Source organism: Suillus discolor, assembly GCF_016758755.1.
Source record: "Suillus discolor strain FC423 chromosome Unknown F5147scaffold_103, whole genome shotgun sequence".
NCBI classification, from domain to species: Eukaryota; Fungi; Basidiomycota; class Agaricomycetes; order Boletales; family Suillaceae; genus Suillus; species Suillus discolor.
The window spans coordinates 132,477-144,486 of record NW_024541350.1 but is presented as its reverse complement, the minus strand read 5'-3'; the positions used below and the strand labels follow the sequence as shown (position 1 = coordinate 144,486).

The 12,010-nt window shown below is 37.6% G+C and overlaps 3 protein-coding genes across 3 annotated transcripts; 2 read left to right on the top strand and 1 right to left on the bottom strand.

Annotated features, from left to right (window-relative positions):
* Positions 1-2,805: 2,805 nt before the first annotated feature.
* F5147DRAFT_586689 (uncharacterized protein) lies at positions 2,806-3,063 on the bottom strand (the record flags this gene model as incomplete). Its single annotated transcript, XM_041431941.1, has 2 exons — positions 2,806-2,921; positions 2,973-3,063. Coding segments are annotated over 2 exons (207 nt in total), but the record flags the coding sequence as incomplete, so codon positions are not given.
* An 898-nt stretch (positions 3,064-3,961) lies between these two features.
* F5147DRAFT_586682 (uncharacterized protein) lies at positions 3,962-4,117 on the top strand (the record flags this gene model as incomplete). Its single annotated transcript, XM_041431937.1, has 1 exon — positions 3,962-4,117. A coding segment is annotated over one exon (156 nt), but the record flags the coding sequence as incomplete, so codon positions are not given.
* Positions 4,118-6,177: 2,060 nt separating this feature from the next.
* Positions 6,178-7,973, top strand: F5147DRAFT_658160 (uncharacterized protein; the record flags this gene model as incomplete). The annotated part of the gene is made up of 7 exons (XM_041434396.1): positions 6,178-6,495; positions 6,562-6,613; positions 7,015-7,082; positions 7,444-7,452; positions 7,499-7,560; positions 7,737-7,760; positions 7,802-7,973. 7 exons carry the CDS (start codon positions 6,178-6,180, stop codon positions 7,971-7,973), a joined length of 705 nt encoding a protein of 234 aa, XP_041286240.1.
* Positions 7,974-12,010: the final 4,037 nt, after the last annotated feature.

Below are 12,010 nucleotides of genomic sequence, written 5' to 3'. Positions count from 1 at the left end.
GCAGTTTCAAGACAGCTAGAGCTAGTATGCATGATAGGACACATTATTTGCTCCTATGTATGTACGATTTATTTATTTCTTCTTCTTTCTCAAAAAGGCGCGTACTGTCATCATTTATGCAAACAGCTGTAAATGTTCTGTGTATATTTGAAAAACACAGAGAAGAAAATTAACATGATTGTAAGCTGCTATTTAAAGGACAATAGATGGAAAATACAGCATTATCCTTAAAGGAACATAATTAAATTTCTGCATCATGTTCCACACACAGAAAATCATTAAAACATGAATTACTTTTTTTCAATGTTTTGACAGACAAAATGAGAGGAAAGTTCTATCTTCTCAATCAATATTTTTTGGATGTTTTGTGAAGGGAAATGGGAAAATGCCTGCAGTGATTTATCAATATTGATATATATAAAAACAGTGTGCCAAATTTGTTTACAATGTATAGATATGTCTAATATATGTATGAGTGATCCTATAAGTCTTCCTCTGAAAAATTCATTTAATTGAAAAGGTGAACCACTCCATGATTCAATAGAGTAACCATAGTTCATAGTATCTAATTCACTCCTAATATTCAACAGATACACTTGTCCTCATCTGGTTCCTACAATCATCTATCACATTATTTTATGACTTACAATCCTTGTCTCTTAGAATAACTCACTTACAATTTCACAACTCCAACCCCCAACCAAACCAAATCAGCCTATCAATAATGTACCACCAAGATTCAGGAGAGTTGGAAGGATGACAGCATCCACCAACAGAGAAGGGCATAATAGAGCCACTAGGAAAATGAAGACAATGTATCGTAACAGTACAGTGGACATATGGTCTGAGAGTCTATTCAATATGTTGAAGATTGTAGCAGACAGATTCAAAGAAAGATAGAGAAGAGAGAGAAATAAAGCCATAAAGAAGGTGTCATTGAGAGATATAGCCATCTTAGAAGTATGAGATGAGAGGCTCAAAAAGACATTATTAATGATATCAGCTAAGAAGAGGGCTAGAGATGATGACAAGGTAAAATCCACCACTAAGAGGGTGGACTCTAGAAAGAAAAGGGTCACAGATAATGATGATATGGCAGTAATTGTAGAACCACCTGTCAGAGATGACAAGAAGAAGGAGAAAAGACATCAAAGAAACAGACAGGAAAGATAGTTAAGGTTGTTAAAAGCTAGACTTTTGACATAGTCAGTATATATGCTTCTCCTACTAAGGGAAGTGAGTAGCAGGCTGACAGGCCTGAGGAAGACAATTTACTATTATCATGTCACTGAATTGATTGATTTTCCATCAATAGAATATTATATTCTGATAGCAAGAGATTATTAGGTTAAAGTTTGGTTCCTTCACCTACTAGTTATAGTTTTTATAATTCGCTCCAAAGCCAGCTGCTTTTGGATAAATTATATGCTATACTATTGAAGATATTTTTTGTGGCCACTTCTAGTAAACTACATGGATGCCAAACAAGACCCTTTAACCTCAGCATCAATAAATCCAAGAGCAAAATTTTTTAAGCAAATTACCAGTGCATCCTATACCCTAGAGCCCCTAGCTATCTATGAAGGCATAGGTACTGGAGCTAATGAAGGAGGGACGATCAATAGCATGTGCATATTTGATATAATTAATTGAGACAACTTGAAAAGATGTCAGCAATATCTACAAAACCACAATAAAGCATTTGAATGAACTAACAACAATGCATTACTAGTGTCAAAGAGAACAGATATGGTAGGTGAGGAGCTAGAGACTAAAACTTAAGAAGGAGCAACCAGAGATGTGGATATGAATGTCATAGATATCATTAGTTGAGACAACTTGGAGTAATATCTGAACATGTTGATTATTAATAAGGCACAACACCAGTGGTCATTATGCATTGACTAGCTCATCAAAGGAAAAATGATGTGGGATGAGTTCAGCAATATAGTAACCAATGAGATGCATTTTAAGATGGATCAGCATGTCAATACTATGGATCTAGATATGTGTACTCATAACATCACATATGTAGAACTAAATACCCTGATTTGCAGATAGTGTTGATCCTGATCTTCCATTTCTTAAGTTGAATGCAGGAATTGCAGTGTGAGTTTACCTACACAACTTGCCAAATGATTCCAATGCTGCTATCAAATAATTTCTTTGCAGCATCAATCAATGTTTTATTTCAGATGCCAAAGATTGCCAGTTGTGTGATTGGATCTTGAAGAAGGTCAAACCTGATACAGTAAATGCAGTGCTTCAGAGAGCACAAGATCATTATTTGAAATTGTCAGACAGGCACCAAGGTACATATTGTTTTTGTGTTCTTTCTGTATGTCCCACATCTCATGCCTGTATATATTATGCATGTAGGTAGTGAGCAGCACATTTCTCCATAAGAAATGGAAATTTATTCATCAATATACACCCATGGATTTCCTTTTTCCCCCTGTACCAGCAGCCAATAATATTTGTCAAATCATTTAGATGATCATAAGAAGGCTCTCTTAGGAAGCCATGACTCATGTAAGATCATAGCTATACCACCTAAAGCTGGTGACACAAATCATACAACTCATGATGTACATGTATGCGAACCATCACTTTATCCTTCTTCTGTGTCAATAATAACACCTCATGCTATGGATGTCCTATGTAATATGAATTTGGAAGAGTCTGAGTCGTTCATTAATATGCACTGCATTCCAACACCGTCAGCATTAAGGCAGTAGTTTTATGGTATACCTATGTTAGAGACTAAACTATAACTCATCATTATATTCCAGAAACTTGAACCATTCATATTACTTCATCTTTAGTCTTTAGGACATAGTTGCTGCATTTTGAAGAACTTATGTAAATAGGATTCTTGGTGGGCAGGGCCATTAACCATATACAAGATTGTGACTTGCATGCTTTGAACAAGTCAATATATTGCAAATGAGAAAAGTTGAGTATTAGCATACCTGTAAGATAGACATGTCTTGAGCTGAAGAGACAATTTAGTGATAGGTAGTCCTGAAAATTTGTGGACACAGCAATGAAGTCACTGCAGGCATTTTTCTATTTTCCTCCACCAAATATCCAAAAAACATTGATTGAGAAGATAGAATTTTCCTCTCATTTTGCCTGTCAAAATATTGAAAAATTAATCATGTTCCTTCAAAGATAATGCTGTATTTTCCATTTAGGATGGATATGAGACTCTGGCTGACAAAGCATGGCTAAGCACAGTTGTGTCGCTCTAGTTTTCTAGTCTTTATTTGTATTATCAGTAGGCATTTAGTTTAATGGCTGACCCTAATGGAAGTAGTTTGTCTCCAGTGTTGGTAAATGATCTGTTTCTGTGTTTGTGGTGGGGGATATGATAGTCCCTTGGTGCTTATTATGATTTTGAGAGGTGCTATCATGTTGATATGTGGAGTGGGTTTGTGATGTATCTATTCCTAGTATTGAATTGGTTAGGTTCTTACCTGTGAGGGATATCTTTACTTCTGAAACTTCAAGGAAGGTCTTCAAAGGGCCTCTTCATGATATGATCTCCTAGCATGTAGAAATGAGATTGAATATATTCGACTCCTTGAGACAATCTTCAGTCAGAAATTGATTTTATTCATTTAGTATTAGCAGGTAGGCTTAGGCCAAAGGCAGAGGCAGATGGAGAAGTTGACTAGTGCTACATTAGTCTGAATGCTTAGCAAAGCATTCCCTAACTTACTCCTCGACCTAAGTTTATTATCACTCATGATATCAACTCTGTCATTGGAGTATCATGTCCATTGCCTTATACAATGACATTGTTGGTCTGGCTCATTCCTCCTTTATTAAGGACAACCATCTCAAGAGTCATGCATACAATGATGAAGTAAGATACATCCAATGAAGTGACTAGTGGTAGTTATAGATCCTGACCATATTGAACCAGGGTGCCGAGATCCAGGTCCTCATATACAAAATTCCCAACATCCCTTTAGGGAAAGTGGAACAGCAGTACATCATCAGGATTTTTTCCCCAGATTATACACTGCAGCATCTAAAGACACATCTCAGATTGGATTGTCTCAAGAGAACTCAGTGCTTATATACAACCACTGTCCTTGTTCTACAATGATATGTTATTTGCCTGAAACAAGAAATAGATGACTCACCTCTTATAATATCACCTTAACCCATGCCAGAACATCCACTAGCTCCCTCATATTCAATATTGTTAATGTTACTTAGCATGTTTTAGAGAAGCTTGCAATCTTATTGCTTACAAAACTTGAGGAGGAAAAGGATAAGTTCAAAGATGCATATTTTCATAAGTTACAAGGAAAGAAGAACACTGCTATGCATGATGGAGAGGTCCTGGCTGTAAGATATATGACCCTCAATAAAGTATTTAAGCATATTAATAATTAATACCTGGATCCTTGGTAGTAACATGTGAATATTGCACTAATGATTGGCTTGCCAGGCCATATTGTCACCTGGCATAAGCCTTCTCACTGAGAGATCCTCAACTTTCTTATGCCTAATGCAGGTCCTGACCAGACCCTTCAGTCACTTCTACTGTAGAACCCTGTCATAGGACATGTACATTTGCCTGCAAAATGCAGACTACCAGATACCAGCTGATTCATGTAGAACTAGGCTCAGACGATGCTGTAGAACCCTAGCAGGCTGATTCCTTATATGAGGAAATATCAGAGTTGTAGGAAGGGGCCAGCCTACATGCTTCTGCCTGCCTCTGCAGTATGCAGAAACAGGTTAGCCAGCCACAAGTTAAATTTGGGCTACATGAGCCAACCCTGTTGTATAATATGTAAGGGAGATCTGGCTGACATATTTCTACTGTTTAATTTACTCATTCTGATTGACTAAATAATAGCAAGGCTTATTACATGTATCTATGTATGTCATTCTGCATATTCACTTATTACATATAAGTATTTCACATTTGCCTCATTTACATTACTACAGCTCTTGCCTATGGATTTCAGATGCTTATACAGTATGATAAAACCTCTTCTTCAAGGAAAACAGCTCAGGAGAAGAACATATCAGACTGAATGAATGACAATTTCACTGGTAGCCCAAAGGATGAAACAGTTGCCAAGAAAGTACCATAATACCAGGTACAAGTAAGAAAGATAAAGCAGGTAGTTGAAGAATCATGAGAAGATTTGGAGGCAGACTTTAACAGTGATAAGCCTTATGCATTGCCAGCTGAGGTGAAGCACAAGCAAAAATTACTAATAAAACATACCTCAGCAGCTCAAAAACTCAATAGAAGATTCACAAATTGAAGAACCCAAAGAAAATGTGAAACCTGAGGTCTTCTACTTGAGTACAGCAGGCATAAGGAAATGAAAGCCTCAGGCATCTGAATTTCTACCAAGTCAAAAATTGCTGATGTCACTCACACTCTTAAGGCTGTCAAGAATGAAGTGAGTTTTCTGTCTATCTTATCATTATTCTCAATTCACTAATATTATTTACAGCTGAACGATTTAAGGAGCTGTACTAAACTAAGATGATACTCTATGTAATGTGTAGGTCTACAGACCTCCCTCTCTGTGGTGTCAGTTTTGCTACTGAAGGTGTAGATGACTTTATATTGTCTGTAATGAATTTTAACAGTTAAGATTTAGTCCATAATATAGAAGGATTTGCTGTCCAAGGCATGAAAGATACATTTGTCCTGCCTAGGTTTCTTTTCCTTCATTAATCTCCAATGCTCATTAGGTGCTACAAAAAATCATCAAAAGCGGTATTCTATAGTTTGCTCATAAATCTACCATAAAATTAGCAAGGGACTCAGTGAGTTTTTTTGAATATATTATTTCATATTACTCTAATGACTACATCTTCCAGTAGAAATCACTAAGAATAAAAATGTGAAGATACACTGAGTTAAGTATTTCCATAATGACATCCAGCTCTACCAAGTGATCATCAAAGGCTGGCCTACCAATATTTCTTTCACTAATCTCAGCCAAGTGTCAAGCGCTCTTCCTTGCCAATGCTGCAATAGAAGACATCTGACACTTAATAGTAAGATCCATAAAGTCACAAGTTGGTCATTCAAACACTATGGTGTTCATACATGAGATCACAAAAATCATTATAAGTTTTCTACATTAAATTATATTGTAACCAATAACTAATTATGGGTATCTTGCAGGCATGATTATTATGGAAGCATGGGAAGGCCTCTACTTCATTCTCCACATGCTGCTGTTTTGTGCAGCTGAGATTTGTGGCCACAGCAACCCTGTGATGCAAAAAATCATTACTCTATCTGACTGGTCTACAGTCAACATGGATGACCTATATATTACTGGTCACCTGCAGTTCATCAAGACTGTTAGATATCAATGCATGGATCATAGTGCTTTAGCACCTATGCCAGCATCTACTGTTTCTGCTTCTCAGCTGCTGGTGATTGCTGCCAGACTACCTACTGTAATGGTATTAGTGGAGGTTATGGGGGTATTGGATTCAGTAAGTGGTGAATCTCCTATATCAAAGTTCAACTTGTTTGTTGCCAGTACCAAATATAAGGTGCAGCATTTGAAAATAGAGAGAGAAAATATAGTTGAAGAGTTACTCAAAGATCTGAGTAAGTGGGTAATCCTTCTGGCCCATCCCAGTCAAGTGTCATTGCAGCTGTTTTAGGCTCGAAACCAGTACACAAGACAAGGACAGCGAGTGTTCCATCACTGCCAATGCTACGGTTAGCTGAAATTTAACTTAACATGATCTAAATGCATCTCACCAAACACCCACTTCACCCACTAACACCTTATTTAGGCTCCAACTCTGCATGCAGGTCTCACTTAATATCCATAGTTCCTTATCCAACTCTGCCACTACCAGAACTAAGAGCAGATATAGAGACCAAAAGAGACATACAAGAGAGGGCCTAGGTGTGGGTGGTGGCGCAAAGAACTTTGTGGAGAGTGTATGCCGCCTGTTTTGAGATTTGAGCATGAGTCTATGTAAATGAATGTCCATCTGCAGATGGAATGCTCAAGTGGTGCATAGAGATCTTAGGAGAAGGAAGAAACAAAGAAAAAGACAAGCAGAGAGTAAAATGAACAAGAGAAATTACATAACTATGGGCAGGGTGAGAGGAAGGTACAATGCAGAAGTCGGCATTGGTACAATTGTCTGTCATCCATATTAATACTTGCATTTATATCTATGAGGGTGCCAGAATCCACATGTACATGGCAGCAGTAGTGCTACTGGAATCCAGTTCAAAACTTTGGTTTGAACCTATATCATTCCAAACTAGACCAAAGGTTTGGTCCAGGTCTAACATAATGCAGGAATGTGAGGTGACCTGAAAATTTAAAAGTCCTATCTTTTCTGTCCTACTGGTGGTAAGAATTGAAGTTCCAATGAATTCCAGAAGTATTCTGAAATATTTCTGAATGGCCAAATTAGGCCAGGACAGTATGTATAGTATGGATGAGATGAGTGAGATAGATACTTCCCACAGTATGTAAAGCTAAGAATACTAAGGAATATGATAGAAGAAAAACAAAATGAGTCAGAAGGAAGGTAACTAATAGTATATTGGTTGCCATCATCAATATTGGATGATGACTTTTTATGAGTGTTACATTTACTGATATACATCCTCTGGCTTTCTCATGTATCTCCTAAGCAAAGCTGAAGCAGTCTAAGATCCTAAGCCTCATCTCCAATGAGATGTTCTCTCTAAAATTCATTTTCAGAGAGAATGAAAAGACCAGTAAACAGTATGCCTTTGAACATAAGGTGATCTGAGATATTATTCTAGGTGTGGTGTCAAAACTCAAGTATCAACACTACATCATAGACCTAGAGAGTTCTTAAGAGGGAAACTTGTTGATGTCAAGTTTTTAGCTCAGGCTTTCAAGCCCATCTACAACACACTTAAAGCCTACATTCAGGACCACATCTATATGGATATAGAGCTATCAAAGAGATAGTCATAATTCAAGGCCTGCACCATGATTAGATTAGCAACTATATATTAAAGCTTTTGTCTCCTTCATATGTGTCATAGTAATAGTACTATAATCAATATTAGCTCTTTTCCAGAAGCCTAACATGAAAAGCGGATAATGAGTCTTGCATGACTTGCTCTTGAGGTGTTGAAGCTGCATAACATGGCTTGATGTGGTCCCAGTCATTTTAGAATTCAGAGGAAAAAATACTGATAGCATCAATGAGAGTGGACTTTGGATTGATTGAGGAAAGAAGCAAGCCTATGAAAGAACATTATTTGGGAGACTCAGACAGATTGGACAATGCTAAAATGTCCCTATTAGATTGTTCATTAGATCTTGCCCTCCCCATTATCCCTTTTGCAGCACTCCAATAAATTGTGTTATACACCTTTTGCTTGACTGTGTGTGGCTTAATTGTATACTTGAATATCTTTATACTGGTTTATCACCACTGAACCACATGAAAGATCTTTATTTTCACCTTTCCTACTGTGGATGTTCTTTTGTTTTGCACACATTCCAGCACCAAGCATCCTACACACTGGCAACATCTCCATAGCACGCAGAGGTATCATATGCAAATACTACGCACCTACTTGTACAAAGAACAAATGCGCAGAGATAGTCTTTGCCTGCTAACACTAATGTCAACAAAGACAGTGCATATTTTAGGTATGATCTATGTCAGGAATCAATTTGTAAGCACAAGTCAGTTGTGTATTTTTGATACAAAATACAGAAACACACTTAAAACTGACACCCTTCCTTGCACTAGTGACAGCTGCTTGCACCACCTTCTTAATCACCTTTCCATTCTATGATGTACCTCCGATCTGGCTAATGAATGTGTCTCAGCATTCAACTAGTCGCATTTATCACCAAAGTGTTTGTTTATGCAAAATTTTAAGTGCTTGCCATGACTATGAATTGGAGCACACATATGCACCTACTTACCTAGTCATACATTGCATTTATCATCTGAAGATTTAATAATATGATAGTATATGCCTGCATCTCTGAATCCATGTGGAAGGTGTGTAGCATGGAGGTTGAATAAAAGTAGTTGTGAGTGAAGAAGCTAAAATAGACTCAGAAATGATGGAATAGCAGAATTGATAATCATTTGATAGGATTATATATGTCTGTGCATAGCACTGATATAGCAATAGTAAGAACTTGAGGTGACAAACCGGGTGTATTGATGTAAAGAAGGTTATGGCCATATCACTGGTAGACAGAGGCAGTCAATAGGTTGAAAGGTGTTGAATCAATTCAAGGTGGACTAAGAAAAGTATTTGATTCACATCGTTATGAGACAGAGAGCATACTAACTTGACATATACCTAGTGCTATATCCTTCGACAAAATGGAATGCTCTATCTTGCCCACAGCTCAATTTTCGACACCATATGAGTATCTATGTTTCATCTCCTCCCTGTCTTTTGACTCAGTTCAGCTTCGAAAAGGAGTGTCAGGCATTGCGGAGGGAGGCCAAGCAATATGAAGATATAAATATAAATTTTTATTTGGCCGCCAATCTGGATGCCATGCACTGCAAGTCATCTAGCCTTGCTATGTTATGTAACTGGCTTGAATGTTACCCTAGCAATGATAACTACGCAGGTGCAGTTAGCTAAGACATTGGGGCTCTCTACAGCACTGCAGATCCCACATCAGATGGTGCTATGGCACATCTTGCTTTTAAGAGTACAGTGGAGAAGCTTGATAGAGGGAACTCATAAGTGATACTTATTTCTGTTGAATCCAATTATTTATCATCTTCTGTCAGACAGTCCTCATTATATGACCATCACCGAACCAACCCAGGAAGATAAACTTGCATATCACCAAATGGATATTTGTGAGACAAACTAATTCCTTCACTTCATCTCATGCACTGCACTGAGCAACCCTTTTCTTGGATACAGAAAACCTCTCATTCTTAGTGAACTTCTGGAAATGTTTTATTTTGTATGCTATTAAGAACTACATCTTGTCCATTGGATTATCCTCCCTCATCATCAATATTGACACCTGGTATATCATCAACTACTCCAGCCCTCTATAAAACGCCTCTATTTTTCCTCAGCTGCCAGTGATATTGGGAAATCAGAGATCCCAGACACTTCTTGTACTCAACTTGAATGGCTTCTGAGTTGTATTGGTTTATTTCTCCCTCATTACTTACATTACTTCTGGCTTCTATAAACAATTGCATTGCCTAGCAATCCCAAGCCACATGCTATCTCATTGGCAATAGCAATGAGTAGACTAAATAAACTGTCAATCAACAGGCAAATCTCACTAGGTTAGCAAGATTTATGTTTCTGACACATCAGAAAGAACAGACACTGGGTTAAGGAGTGCTGATGCTGCTGTCATCAGAGGAGTCATGAATAGCTGTCATATCTTCATTTCTGCCATTTCTTTTCCTTCTCCTTTGGTGTCTGCTAGCATACTCTTACATTGAATCATCATCTTCATAATTGCACAGGCAAGAAATGCATATTCACCTCAACAAAAACACTCATTCTTATGCAACCAACCCAATCTGTTCTCGCAAATCTAATGCAAAATATATTGTAGCTGCTCATAATTAAAATGGGCGCATTGCATTTTAGCATGCATGGAGATCCTGGAGCACTCAAATATAAATGCAGACTTATCCTCGCCTCCATTAGTAGCTTACAAAACTTGAAATATACACATGCAGGATGAGATCAATTGAGCATCCAGATGGCAATAATATGCCTGAGGAAATCAAAACTTCTGTGCAGAATGAAAACAGATCCCTCACTAGCAACATAATACCTCTAGCTAGGCCTTAGCTGTAGTCACTGCATCTGGTAAGTATACTTCATGGTCCTTTGATTGCTACTGAAATCTATAGGTCAATGTGGAACAGGCACAAAAGACACTCAATTATAATGAACCACTAGGTTCATTCCATCGTAAAGTCCCAACTTTTGTCAAAGAGAGATCAAAATAGGCATACATTGTATTTTCAGAAAATCACAAGTGCCTATGGGACCATACTTTTCTCAGGAATATGAAAAAACCCTTTAAAACCAAGCACATACCCAGAATGATAGCTACTGTTTAAGTATTTTTTCATGCAGTACTTTTGGTGCTAACAAACAACATTTTAGAATTAACTAGGACATTCCAAATGTTAGTAATTGAAGAACCTTCAAAACTTAGCATATATCTAAAATGGTAGCTACTGGTATGATTGGTGCTTCCTGACACCTCAGTGACATCAACTGGTTAGTATTCTGAGGCTGGTTGATACAGCATTGGATAATGAACTAGTGATGCTGATGGATGAGGTTGGAGTTGGGAAAACTATGCATGCAGTTGGCTTAATCACATGTCTTGCTCACTATAGAGAGCATTACAGGAAGCACACAAGTTCCCTGGAAAAATTGGTATGTAATATGGTAGTTATGACAGCTGTATACACTAATAGTTATCTACAGCCCAGTGATTCTGCAAGAAGACTCATTTCAGACTTGCCTACTGTGATAATGAGATCACCTAATTTATACCATCAATGGATGAGTGAAATATAATATATCTAAGGTGAGTGACATTTGATGTTCTTTAAGGCTTTACCATAACTACTAAGGGAGCCTTAGCTGATGAGCATTTCTGTAGAGTGCATGTTTGACAATGATAGCAGCATCATGGGAGATTTGATCTCTGTTGGTGCATTAATGCCAAAGTTAGATGACTTTATTGACAGTGACAATGCTATAATTGTTGATCTCAAAACTACTGGAAGAAACAAAGCTAACAAAAAAGAGGCCTGTATCAAACCCACCCCCAAGGACCCAGTATCTCCTACTAGATCAACCATACAGTATAAGGATAAGGGAAGCAAAGTAAAATCTATAGTAGTTGACGCTGATGATGAGTTTTGGGGGACCTTACATAAGTGTCACAAGAACACAGAGCTACTGTCACAATCTGTCACCATAAGCAAGGAGGCACCCTATGCAACTAGCTAAGGTGTG